This window comes from Emys orbicularis, chromosome 4, assembly GCF_028017835.1.
Source record: "Emys orbicularis isolate rEmyOrb1 chromosome 4, rEmyOrb1.hap1, whole genome shotgun sequence".
Lineage (NCBI taxonomy): Eukaryota > Metazoa > Chordata > Testudines > Emydidae > Emys > Emys orbicularis.
The window spans coordinates 6,971,875-6,985,818 of NC_088686.1; the positions used below are offsets into that span (position 1 = coordinate 6,971,875).

Below are 13,944 nucleotides of genomic sequence, written 5' to 3' on the forward strand. Positions count from 1 at the left end.
CCCAGAGTCACTACCCTTGATATCACCAGCTCTTTCATTGCCCTGGCAACTTGGATCACAGCAGCCCCCACAGTAGATTTGCCCACTCCAAATTGATTCCCGACTGACCGGTAGCTGTCTGGCGTTGCAAGCTTCCACAGGGCTATCGCCACTCGCTTCTCAACTGTGAGGGCTGCTCTCATCCTGGTATTCTGGCGCTTCAGGGCAGGGGAAAGCAAGTCAAAGTTCCATGAAAGTGCCCTTACGCATGCGAAAGTTTCGCAGCCACTGGGAATCATCCCACACCTGCAGCACGATGAGGTCCCACCAGTCTGTGCTTGTTTCCCGGGCCCAGAATCGGCGTTCCACGGCATGAACCTGCCCCAGTAACACCATGATTTCCACATTGCTGGGGCCTGTGCCTTGTGAGAGGTCTATGTCCATGTCAATTTCCTCATCACTCTCGTCGCCGCGCTGCAATCGCCTCCTCGGCTGGTCCTGGTTTTGCTTTGGCATGTTCTGGCTCTGCATATACTCCAGGACAATGCGCGTGGTGTTCATAGTGCTCATAATTGCCGCAGTGATCTGAGCGGGCTCCATGATCCCAGTGCTAGCTATGGCATCTGGTCTGAAAAAAAGGCGCGAAACTAGTATCTGACGGACCAGGGGAAGGAGGGAGGGAGGGGCGAGTGACGACATGGCGTACAGGTACAGGGAATTAAAATCAACAAAGGTGGCTGTGCATCAGGGAGAAACACAAACAACTGTCACACAGAATGGCCCCCCCCAAAGATTGAACTCAAAAGCCTGGGTTTAGCAGGCCGTCGATTTGACGGAGGGAGGGGGAAGCAAATGAATACAGAACAAATCTATTTTTTACATTTTAAGACGACGGTGCAGCATGACTGATAGCCCTCGGCATCTTCTGGGTGCTTGGCAGCAAATACTGGGCGCTTGGCAGTTAGTGTACTAAGACTGATAGCCACTGCAGTATGACGACGATGGATACCAGTCGTAATATACTATCTACTGCCAAAAGGCAAGGGGCTGCTGCTGTGTAGCAATGCAGCCCCACGTCTGCCAGCCCCACGTCTGCCAGCACCCAGATCGCCCTCGGCCTCTTCTGGGTGCTTAGCAGAAAATACTGGGCGCTTGGCAGAAAATAGCATACTACGACTGATAGCCATCATTGTCAAGACAGTTCGATAGGACTGAGCATGTCTGCCCAGGTGCCCATGATTGACAGCCACTGCAGTACGATGACGACGGATACCAGTCGTAATAAACCATCTACTGCCAAAAGGCAAAAGGCAAGGGCTGGTGCAATGCAGCCCTACGGCTGCCAGCCCCACGGCTGCCAGCACCCAGATCGCCGATGAAGGCTACCAGTCATGCTGCACCGTCTACCGCCAAAAGGCAGTTAGCTGCTGCTGCTGTGTAGCAATGCACTCCCACGTCTGCCGGCACCCAGATGACATATGGTGACGGTGAGCTGAGCGGGCTCCATGCTTGCCGTGGTATGTTGTCTGCACAGGTAACCCAGGTAAAAAGGCGCGAATCTATTGTCTGCCGTTGCTCTGACGGAGGGGGAGGGGCCTGACGACATGTACCCAGAACCCCCCGCAACAGTTTTGCATCATTCGGGCATTGGGATCTCAACCCAGAATTCCAATGGGCGGCGGAGACTGCGGGAACTGTGGGATAGCTACCCATAGTGCAATGCTCCGGAAGTCGACGCTAGCCTCGGTACTGTGGACGCGGTCCGCCGACTAGAGCACTTAGAGCATTTTATGTGGGGACACACACAATCGGCTGTATACAACCGATTTCTATAAAACCAGCTTCTATTAATTCGACCTAATTTCGTAGTGTAGACATACCCTGAGTTGCATTAAAATCAACGTAGAAGGCACATGAATACCTTTAAGCCACATAACTGCAAAATTAAATGTTGGTTCCTCATTGAAGTACAGACTAAGATTATTCTGATATCCCTGAACACTCCATATGTTAAAATTACTATCAGTGTTTAAATACAACAGTGACACACAAGTCAGATAGGTCCCTTTTACTCCATTAGCTCATTTACAGGCTGCATGTCCAAGACAAGGGTCATATATATATTCCTTATTAGTATCTGGAGTGCACCATAGCAGCAAAAATAGAAAGACAACAACATGAAAAGATATGATAGGAATGCTAAACCAATAGCAAATGTCTAACATGACAGAAAAACAATAATGCATGTTCGTTTCTTATTAGACAGTTTAACTTTGAACCGTGCAGCTATCAGTTAAGATTTACCTTCCCACTAAAGTTGTTAGTTATCTTCATATATTCTTCTGCCTTGTGTAAAGCAGCAAGTACCCTTTCAATATTTTCTAAAGGAAAAAAAATGGATTTTGAAGAGACATGAATTTTGGGATATTTTACATAAACACATAGTGCACTACTTAACCAATAAAGGGTAAAGCTTGACAGACCAAAAACTAACCTATGCCACTAACTGCATTTCTAGTCAGGGGTAAGGAGGAATTTTCTCCAAGGTACAGTTCTTGTGGGAAGTCTGGATTATGAGATTTTCAATAATCCTACTCTCTGAAATACTCAAAAACTTGTAAATTTTAAAAAAGTCTGCATTTTAATAAGCATCTTTAACCATCAACTCCTTGCATTAGAAACAAGTGTCCATTTTGAAGAAAGCCTCATTTTGTGTCCTTTTTAAACTTTGAGATATTTCTTTAAAAAAAATTGTATTGCAGCTACATGTATAAAATATAAGAGTGCTGGCACAAACACATAATCGCACATAAAAAGAAAGGCCTGGATGCCTGAAATTACCTCTCTTGACAAGGGTGTACAATGAAAGTCCCTATTTTTGAAACATTAGCCATAAAGCTCTCTTCTTTATTACAGCACCTCACATAACAACAGATATCAGGTATTACATTATTTTAATTAATTAGAGATCACCATATTAACATAGTTCTCCCCCTCCGAAAAACACTCATAGCAAAGTATGATACAGAACTAATCATTCTGACCTTACCACCTCAACCCATAATTGTATATTCCAAACATATCAAAAGCAACTGTTCTAATTCATTCTAAATCCACCATCTTGCTTTCTAATCAATATATCTTTTTTTCATGATTAACACTTTGGCACATGACTCTTGTATAGTAAATCCCTTATTATTCCTTCCAATATCACAATTAACTTTGTGCCATATGATGAAGTGCTACTGTAACTATTTAGAATTGAGGCTAAAAGGGATGGAAAAATACTGGTGTGTAAGCAATGCTAGGGCTTTAAGAGAATAGAGTTAAAATAGTCTCCAGCCTGTAAAAACTTACACTGCATACCCATTGTGATGCTCCCCAAGGGTACCCTGGGTTGTGAAGTGCCTCACCACTATCTGCTCTTAGCATGAAGCAGTTTTGTCTGTGCATGCTGTGGGTGAGCTCCCTGAAACCACCAGCCTCTGGCAACACAAGCCCTGTCTTCCAGGCCTCGCTTTCTTCGGACAGGTAGCAATAAGCAGACACCAGTCTCCAAATCCTCGGACTTTTCCCTGCAGCATCCAGCCCCTTATCCACTGAACGCTCACAGAATTACCAGGCCTACTCTTCCCAAAGGAACACTACGTACCAGCTTTTAAGTTTCAACTGAGGACCACCACTTTGCTTAACACCACAGCACTTAGATATATTTATAATGAAAACAAGAATAAGGGGTGAATAGAGATTCAAGAAGTAGTGAGTATGAATATTGGAAACCAATGGTTACATATAAATAAATCATGACACGCTTTTAGAGACCAAACTTAACTAACAAGTTAACCTTCCATCTAAAGACGTTTATCTCACCCAAAGTTCTCTTCAGCATTTTCAGCCAATCCTGGCTGAGCCCCTTTTTCATGAAACAAAGCCACTGTTCTTTTACTTCCTCAGTGAAGGGTGCCTAGGTGTCTTCTCTGCCCCTCCAAATATAGTCAAGCAAACTTTGAAGTGCACAAATATTATACTCCTACATACCTTTGCTTCCCATCTGTTGATCTACTTTGGCATTACCAGACAATCCAGCTTCTATAAGGCAGTGCTCAATGAGTGTGGCTCCATAAGCTATAAAAGTAGAGAGAACCAACTATAGAAAGCAGTTTAAACATTCAGGTTGAAATCTGTATTAAGAATGATTAATTTCCAAAACTGAATATGAGATTCTGGCCACCACTGAGAAAATTCAACAAAGGTCCCGATACTATAAGTGCTTCATGGACAAATCCCTACACCCATATAAAACACATTAAAGAATTGCAGCCAAGTTCCTATACCTTTTTATTAAAATTCTAGTCTTTTAACAAATAATTTTGCATTTTATATATAGGAGACTGTCTTGAACCTTCTGAGACACAGTTGTGTGTTTTTTATTTTAATTTTCAGATTACATCTAATATGAATGCGAACAGTTTGCACATTTCATTTTGTAATAATGTCATTACTTACGAAGATGTGGGTTAAGGACCCTCTTTAGCAGTTCCCCGTTAGGTGCATTTGATATTGTTTCAGTCAACCTAAGAAACATAATAAGCAGAATAGCTGCTATTCAAAAGAATAAATGCACGATGTTGAATTGATTTTCCATGTTTTCTGAATTAAAGAAGAAAGCAAACAATTTCAATTCCGTGAGAGCTACATCACCTACACAACGTTCAAAGCTTAAAACAGACTCAAAATGTTTATATGTAAAAGTGGTCTTTACTTTATTTATAAGATGCATGTTGGACAGAATAAAGTTACCTTTCCAAGGTAGGTAATGGTGCAGGTGCTTTAGCGTTATCAACTGGGTACCGTTCCCGAACTGCAAATTTGACATCATCTGCCTCATCTGTGCGAAACCTCAGGATGTTTAAAATTAAGTATTCATAGTCTGTCAGAACAATGTTTCCCTGCAAGAGCATCAAAACTGACCATTATTAGAGTCCATATTAAATATACTAATTTATAGACTAAACAATTTTATGACTTACTCTGTCGTAAAGCTCAACAATGAGATGATAGGCTGCTTCATCGCTTCCAAACTGAAAGTCTACAATTCTGTCTATCCCCAGCTGTTTTACACTGACAAGTCTTCTACTCCTTAAATGCTTACGACACTGACGATGGGGAAGAAAGAAATATTAAAATATGCATATGTATATAAGGTGTAAACAGAAAGGTCCTACTCATAGTATTTTAAACTGAAATATTTAGTTAAACGACTGTGTGCCCCCCCGTGACAATCTGAACATTTCTTGTTTATCTTATCTTTATTCCACTTATTATAGACAAATACAAGATCTGGTATAAACTTACAGAATTGAATATTACATACATGAGCTGCTCAAACTTTGATAACCATCAAGCTCTGATCTATTCTTGCTCGTTAAAGAAAAATAGTAGCTCCAAATTGCAAAAAATTAAACATTTTTGTTAAGCATTCAGCATTTACAGTAATAAAAACAGCTGTACTATTTGAAACTTGCACATCTCGGCCATGCCAAGGAGGGAAAGAGCTAGTGCAACCTAAGGCCCCGATCCTGCAATGACCTCCGCTCAGGGTTACTCCTGCATCCACCACAAGACTCCCACTGACTTCAGTGGGGGATTTGCAGAGACGCATTTCAATGAAGCTCCTCGTGGGCACTCTTGGACCCCTGTCTGTTTGGTCTCTTTGCAGGAGTGGGGAGCTAACCAGATCTGTAAGCTGATTCTGCAATCAGATTGCATCCACAACAGATCCATTTGCCGAACTGAAGCCTAATACTTCACTTCAAGACCCGACACCTCAGATCATCTAATCCTGAAGTCCTTACTCATGCAAGGCTCCCATTCACTCTGGGTTTTGCCTATACAGAGACTTCAGAATCTGGTCTATATAATAATAATAATGTATTCACTTAGCCAAAGTAAAATTCCAACAGGCATGGCTAGTCCAGTGAACATTTATGAGCTTGAGTATCAAAGTCTTAAAAACTACATTTTGACTGTTGTCAGGTACCAAACACCAGTTCTGTGTCCCCCACCATTCTGCAGTTGCCCTTCCTTTCAGCCAGTCCCCACATCATCAGCTAGTTGGCAATACTTTAATAGTTCATTTACATCTCAGAGGTGAAGCTGCAGCGTTACTCTCTCTTCTGAAGGAAATTTCAGAAAGAGAAAGATTAATTTACCTTCATTGCAAACCCAGATGGCATCATATTCTTTGGCCACTCAAACTCTGTTGTGTGAATCCGCATACCAGATTCAATTAAAAGTGTAGCTTTACAGTCTGGCCTGTTGACAAAATAAAGACTAGTTTGACACTTTAAAAGCCACCAATTTGTCATTATACCAATGACATTTCATTACATTAGAGCTGTACACCAAAGTACCACAGATAGCCCTTCAACTTCAAGTCAAAGAAATCTTTCAGACGAAGTTATCGTCAAAAATATTAGAACAGCTGAGATATATTGAGGCCAGTTTGGTAGCAAAAAGACAAAGTTAAAAACTAGATAAACTAAACTAAGGGCTAGATCAGGGGTCAGAAACCTTTCAGAAGTGGTGTGCCGAGTCTTCATTTATTCACTCTAATTTAAGGTTGTGCGTGCCAGTAATACATTTTAACGTTTTTAGAAGGTCTCTTTCTATAAGTCTATAATATTTAACTAAACTATTGTTGTATGTAAAGTAAATAAGGTTTTTAAAATGTTTAAGAAGCTTCATTTAAAATTAAATTAAAATGCAGAGCCCCTCGGACCGGTGGCAGTGTGAGTGCCACTGAAAATCAGATCGCGTGCCAAAGGTGGCACGCGTGCCATAGGTTGCCTACCCCGGGGCTAGATATACTGAGGTTACTTGATTACTCCAAAAATATCTGGGATTACCATACCTTTTGCAGGAAGTTGTTTGAAAAGTCTCCCACACGGAGCACTGTCCAGTTCAGGGGTCTCAAACATGCGGCCCGCGGAGTTATTTGCTGAGGCCCGCCAAGCTCCCCACCGCCCTGGAGTTATTTCCTGTGGCCGCCAAGCTCCCCCCCAGCACGCTGCATCCCCTCCTCTGCCTACCTCCAGGCATTTCCTGCCGCCAAACAGCTGTTTGGCAGCACTTAGCGCTTTCCAGGAGGGAGGGGGGAGGAGCGGAGAGCTGAGTGCTCAGGGGAGGAGGCGGAGAAGAGGCGGGGTGGGGATTTGGGGAACGGGGTGGAATAGGGGCAGGGAGGGGGCAGAGTTGGGGTGGGGACTTTGGGGAAGGGGTTGGAATGGGGGCGGGGAAGGGGTGGGAAGAGATGGGGCAGGGCCTCATGGAAGGGGTGGAGTGGGGGGCAGGGGCGGGGCAGAAGGGGGGGGCTTTTGTATCTTTATATGAAAAGGTGTCAGTGGTGTGGCACTCGGGCCAACGTACTAGTCCTCATGTGGCCCTCACGGTGATTTGAGTTTGAGATCCCTGGTCCAGTTGGTCAGGTGTATTACAAATGGGAAAAGAGAAAGCTAACAGTCCAACACAGAAACAAGGTGACCAAAAAGGACTTTTCTGGCTCTATGTAAAAAGCATCTGACTACACAGACTAATTGCTTCAGAACAGCAACTCCTGTGGTCATAGCTGCTTATTACCACAGCATATGCACAGTTCTTGGTATTTACAAGAAAAAACTTTTAGGCACAAAACACACCTGCTCTTCCACTTATTTTCTGTATTTTGTTTGTAAAAGAGGAAAAAACAATTATCTTCCTGTGATATTTCCTATGAACTCCCATAATAAAAATATTTATCTTCTTCCAGGGAACAACACAAAACTAATTTTTAGCAAACTGATTATAAAGGTTTGATAAGCAGCTGTTAATACAAGACAAATAGGCTCAAATTTAAGGAGGAATAAAACAGACTTCACAAATGTTAAGAAGTTCTTACTTTTGAAGGCGAATAAGATATGTCTTATTATCCACATCATAGACATTGTTTACTCTCATTCCCAATAAGCTGTTAAACAAAAAATAAACACATTTTGTTAATCCAGTATAGAATTCATACAAGCCTATCACAAAGATTCAGTGACAACTGAATCTATATGTACACAAATAAGTTTCCTAGGTTACAATATATTATACAAATAGCATTTGAAGAGGTGATAGGGCAGAAGCAGTAAAATGGACACGCTCCAGGGAAAATTATGATACAATCAGAAGATACGGGGAGCACTATTAATGAAAAAAATGCAAAAAGAAAACAGAATAGTCACTTGAACAAGACTCTAATACAACTCCAGAATTTCAGCGACAATTCATGTTATGAGACACTAATGCATATGCATCTCTCTGCATCACCAATTTATCATTGAAGCCCCACTTACATTAGCAAACTAGCCCCCTGGCTGATGACTCTCAGCAATACATCTGGCTGAACAGGTGCTGAGAATGCTTGAGGAACTAGCCTGGATGGGACTAAAGCATTTTCAGCATCACCACAGAAAGCACAACTGAGATTTGATCCCATTGCTGTTTCATTCACAGTTATTCAAGCCATCATAACACGGATGATAAAATCCCATGTAAATCACATCTTGAGGGGCATCAGTGTCCCCCTGGCACCACAGGGGAGGTGCCAGTACTTAGCCCAGCAGGGATAGGATGGTGGTGGAGGGACTATATGAGTTCCAACGGGTAGTGGGATGGGGTCTCAGGACTTCATGGGGGTGGAGGTGCAGTTTGTCTGGGCTCCAGTGGGGTGAAATGGATTGTGTGCGCACAGGAGTCAAGATGCCCCTAGTCTTACACAGGGCAATGGGGGTCTGTGTGCAGAGGAATCAGGGCTCCCATGCAAGGCAATGGGGTTGGAGATGTCAGGGCTCCCCTGGGGACAGCGGGGTAGGATGGTCAGGGTTCTCCTGGCCTCTCACACGGGGCAACGGGATGCTATGGAGCATCAGAGTTCCCATAAGGACCAATGGGGTAGGGGGGTTCCCAGGTCTCTAACATGAGGCGATAGGGTTCCTGTGGGAGGGCTGCAGGTGGGGGTTCCCAGGTCTCTCACACCAGGCGGTGAGGTGAGAGGTTCCTGGGGGGAATTGGACAAGAGGGCTCCCATGGGGGCAGTTCCCAGTTTCTCACATGGGGTGGTGGGCATGGGTGTTCCCATGGGGGCATTTCCCTGGTCTCTTGCCCAGAGAGATGGGGTGGGGGGCTCCCCAGTCTCTCACACAGGGCAGTGGGGGTTCCCATAGGGGGCTCTCATGTGTGGTGGGGGCAGTGGGGTGGGGGCTCCCCAGTCTCTCACACAGGGCAGTGGGGTGAGGTGGCAATACATGTGGCGGGGGTGGGGGGCAGTGGGGTGGGGGTTCCCATGGGGGGTTCCCATGTGCGGTGGGGGGCAGTACCGGTCGGGGTGGTGGGGGCAGTGGGGTGGGGGCTCCCCAGTCTCTCACACAGGGCGGTGGGGTGGTCCCAGGAGGGCGGCAGAGCCATGGGGGGCACTGGGGGAGGAGGCTCCCTGGGCGGGCAGTTCCCCTGGAGGGGGAGGGGGTTCCAGGTGTCCCGGTCTCTCGGCCGGGGATGCGGGCGGGTCACTGGACACCCGCGGGCCCCGGCCTGGCCGGGCGCGGACGTTACCTGTCCCTGAGCTCGGCCAGCACGGCCCGGATGTCGATGGTGTTGAAGCGGGACTTCATGGCGGGGCGGGGCGAGGCGAGGCGCCCCTCACACCCTGCGACCCCCACTCGCTAACTCCTCACACTCGCCGACACCAACGGACGCACATGCGCAGTGCTCGTCCCTATGGCAAGCCCCGGTAGACAAACTTGTGCGGCGCGTTTGAGGCGGGCTCTGTCCTGGCGCTGGGAGCCCCGCTCCCCTTCGCCCCGGGCCCGGCGGGGGCCATCGCAACGGCGCCAAACTGCATTTTCAGCCGGCAGGAGGCGCTGAGCCCCTTCCCCGCCGGCCGGTGACAGCGCCGCCCCCGCCCCTACCCCAGTCCCCGGTGTGGGGGTCTCCCTGTCCCCCTCCAGGATCCGGGGGAGGGGGCGGTGCCCCGGCCCGCTACACAAAGTGTCCCTGGTTCGGAGTTTCCTGCATTAAAGTTCCTGGGGTGTGGGTGCTCCCATCCCCCCATCTGGAAATGACCATTTTTTAACAGCGAGGCTAATTATCTAGTGGAACAAGCTCCGCAAGAGACGTGGTAAATTCCCCATCGCTTCCAGTTTGTAAATCAAGACCTCAGCTCTTGCTGCAAGACACCTGGTGTGTGGGTGTCCCTGTTCCCCCTTTCGGGATCCCTGGTACATGGTGCCTCCCTCCCCCCAATTGAGGATCCCCACCCTGTGGGTGCTCCCATCTCCCCATCCAGGCTCTGCGGTGGGTGTCTGCATAAAAAGAGACTGTCTTTCTCACTGTCTTGCCCAGGGTACACTGCAGGGGCTATTCACAGGCGCGATCCGACTACTGATCGGCACGGGAGTTTTGACCTGCTCCGTTCCCGACCTGGGCCGGTTCACCCCTCCTTAGGCAACCTGGTGACCCGAAGCTTCCCAGGGATCACCATATCGATGCCGAACTTAGTGTGGACACCCGCTCGGCACAGCCCCCTGCAGCCCAGAACTCCTGAGCTCAAGCGATCCGCCGGCCTCAGCCTCCCCAGCAGCGGGGATCACAGGCACAAGCCACCGCGCCCGGCTGTGTAGCGCTCGCCCAGCGCGGCACTAGAGGAAACAGGCGCTGAGGCTCCTGTGATGTCAGGGGCAACCAGCGTATCCTGCCTGTGCACTGTGAGCGAGGAGCTGGGGCAGCCCACGGCCAGGCCGCACACTGACCTGGCACAGGACCCCCCCTGAGCCTGGCACACTACTCAGAGAGCAGGTCCTCGGGGTCAGACAATCCCGACCGAGTCTCAGGCACAGCGCGGCACAGGGTCCCCTGCCCTGGCGTACGGGCAAAGGCAGCCGCATGGAGCCCCCTTCTCCCCGCCAAAAAGCAGCAGCAGGACTTCATCCTACCCATCTGCTCGCAGGGGAGGTGCCGGTACTTAGCCCAGCAGCAGGACCTGTTGGGGGGAGTCAGGTTGAGCATCTCCTGTCTGCTGCGGCGCACACACAGATTCCGCTGGGGGAGTGGTGTTAGCAGCACTGGGTCTTGTAGTTATTGCCCCATTGAAATGAAGAGTGCAGCTCGCCCCACTGAGAGCTATTCTCCCAGGCTCTCTGATCGCTGCATAGATTACATACATTTGTTCAGGAGTTTCTTAGCACACTTGAGGGCTTGGGACTCAAGTGGGCTGTAGCCCACGAAAGCTTATGCTCTAATAAATTTGTTAGTCTCTAAGGTGCCACAAGTACTCCTGTTATTTTTTCCCTTTGGAAGCTGCACTACTGACCCACATGGGCCTATTGTGCTTATGCCTTAATCCGGCTCTGGGGCAGCCCAACCCCATGCGGTGCAGGGAGCTGAGTGCTGTAATGGAACTCGATGAACTGAGCGGGGCCCCCAGGCCGGGGGGGCCTTACCCCATGTTCATTGTCTGGACTGGAACAGAGCTAAGTGGAAGGACAAAGCCAGCAGCAGGACATCCGCGCGGTATTGCAGCGACTACTGCCAGCACCCGGGATGATCCCTCCCAGCAGCTTGTCTGGCATTAGCCCAAGGGCGAAAGCGGGCAAATGTCAGTCTCGCCAGCCCCAACTGCCCTGGGCGTGTTAATAGAGCCCCGTGGAGTTTGCATTAAACAGCATGAAATGAAGACGAACATGCAAAACGACACAGAACGAAACACTCACCCCACAGCATTCTCCTGCAGCTCCTGTCACCTGCGGCTGGCTGGCCTCGGCTTCCCGCACCGGGCGCGGTGACCTGGCCCCTGGCGCACGAGTCGCAGTGCTCAGGCTTAGCCTGGCCCCCCGACGGGGAGGACATCCCCGGAGCGAGTGGCCTTGCAACCTGGCGTATGGGCTCCTTGCACCAGTCACTCACATTTCTCCTGGTTGCCAGTGCCCCGCGTCGTCATGATGGGAAGGCAGGTGGGCCAAGCCAGAGCGGCATGGCAACCCCATGCGCCAGGTCGCAATGCCTGGAGCGGGGAACCAGCCCAACCAGCCTTGTGGGACAGGAGCCACTGTTGTGGGGTGAGTGCAGGGCGGGCTCGCTCTGAAACTCCCATCCCCCCAGGGGAGCACTTGACACCCCCCATAGCCGCCCACCCCCTGCCAGCACCCAGCCTCTCCTCTGGGGGCAGCACCCGAGCAACCCTGGGCCTTACATTCCCGGGGACACGACCACTGGGGGAGGGGAGCAGTTTCTGGGGCAAATGGGGTTTGGTGGGGTAAGGTTCAATAGGAGAGGAGGGATAGGGGTTCCAGGGAGGGGCCTGGGGATATAAGGGGGCCTGGAGAAGGAAGCAGTAGGGTGGGAAGACCCACGGTGTCCCATGGGGACGGGTTTGTGTCACTGAATGGGGATGGAAAAATGGGAGTTATTTGGTGTCTGCAGTACAGGGTCACTTTCAAGGGGGGAACTCTAAGGAGCTGTTGGGTGTTTTGGGGTTGCCACCTCAAATGACCATATATAAAACCAGTGTAAAAATCCCAGTTTGTCTGAATAGGGATTTATGTACTGCTTTTATTCAGATACGGTCATGGGGGGTATTTTATTAATAGAAATGTCCTGAAAAGATCGAAAACAACATTTTAAAAGGGTAACATGAAATCACAAAAAATCCCCCCAAAATAAACGGAAAACGCATAAAAAATCCCCCGAATTTCCCGGAGCTCTACGCACTACCCCGCGTGAGGAAGGAGAGCGGCTGAGGGAGCAGGCTCCATCCAGTGGAAGGGTGTGGCACAGCTCCTGCTGCTGGCAAGACCATGTTTAGCTATGGAAGCTACAAAAAGCCCTTTGCAGAGCCAGCCTCTGAGGCAGGCGCACATGGGACGCGCTGGCTGGTTCTGCAGACGGGCCCAGGACCCGAGTATATCCCCCATGAGTCCATTAGGAAGCCACAGTGTGTGGGTGTCGCTTCCCCTCCTTTAAAAATTCCCGGTGTATGGACACCCCTCTCCTCAATCTATGGGTGCCCCCACCCCATTAAGGATCTCCGGTGTGTGGCTGCCCCTGTTCCCCTTTGATTAAGGATTAAGGATCAGGGCCAGCCTTAGGGGAAATGGTGCCCTAGGTCAGGGAGTCTCAACTTATTCTTGCTGAGGCCCCTCTCAACATGCTATGGCCCTGCGGGGGTGGGGGAGAGAGCTCGGGGGGAACCCTGGGGCCTAGGGATAGCTTTACCTCTATTTGGGGGGCAGAAGCAAGGGCTAGCAGGGCTGGAGCTAGCTAGGGTCCGGGGAAGGAGCGCCATCGCCATCTCCTTCCCCTGATTCACTCAGGAGGGCACCCAGCCTATCTGCGCTCTGGAGGGACGGAACCAAAACTATAACTCAAAGGGGGCACTCAGTTCAAAAAGTTTCCAGAGCTCAGTAGAGAACAAGCCGGCGGAGAGAGCAGATGTCTGTGGCCGAGCTCCCGCTTGGGAGACAGCAGCAGGCCGCGACCGGCCTGCTGACTCACCAGGCCAGCCGAGCCTACCCCTCGCCCATTACCCCAAGGAGGACTGGCCGAGCCTGCCCCTTTCCAGCTACCCCGAGAAGGAGCCGAGCCTGCCCCTTTCCAGCTACCCCGAGGAGGAGCCGAACCTGACCCTTTCCAGCTACCTCGAGGAGGAGCCGAGCCTGCCCTTCGCTACCTACCCGGAGGAACCGATGCTGGTGGAGAGCACCGAGGACACTAGTACGGCCCAGGTACCCTACGAGGGGGAGTATGGAAGTAGCCCTGGGGCAGCCGACCCCAGTCTGGCTGTAGCACTGCCAGAGCCTATGTCAGTGTGTTGCGGCCAGGATCCCCACTGTCAGCAGCGAGTTTCCGCCGCTGCTAGGGCCCCGGGCTGGGACGCAGTGGAGTGGGAGGGCC

The 13,944-nt window shown here is 49.5% G+C and overlaps 1 protein-coding gene across 1 annotated transcript in view; it reads right to left on the reverse strand.

Moving 5' to 3' along the window:
• Positions 1 to 9,753, reverse strand: part of NEMF (nuclear export mediator factor) — a 37,628-nt gene extending 27,875 nt beyond the window's left edge. Inside the window, exons 1-8 of the mRNA XM_065402698.1 lie at positions 9,610 to 9,753; positions 7,916 to 7,984; positions 6,192 to 6,294; positions 5,010 to 5,135; positions 4,780 to 4,928; positions 4,486 to 4,553; positions 4,018 to 4,104; positions 2,284 to 2,360 (exon numbers count right to left, since the gene is read on the reverse strand). Coding sequence (XP_065258770.1) covers positions 2,284 to 2,360; positions 4,018 to 4,104; positions 4,486 to 4,553; positions 4,780 to 4,928; positions 5,010 to 5,135; positions 6,192 to 6,294; positions 7,916 to 7,984; positions 9,610 to 9,668 — 738 coding nt within the window. The 5' untranslated portion in view covers positions 9,669 to 9,753. The remainder of the gene's footprint in view (positions 1 to 2,283; positions 2,361 to 4,017; positions 4,105 to 4,485; positions 4,554 to 4,779; positions 4,929 to 5,009; positions 5,136 to 6,191; positions 6,295 to 7,915; positions 7,985 to 9,609) is intronic.
• Positions 9,754 to 13,944: the final 4,191 nt, after the last annotated feature.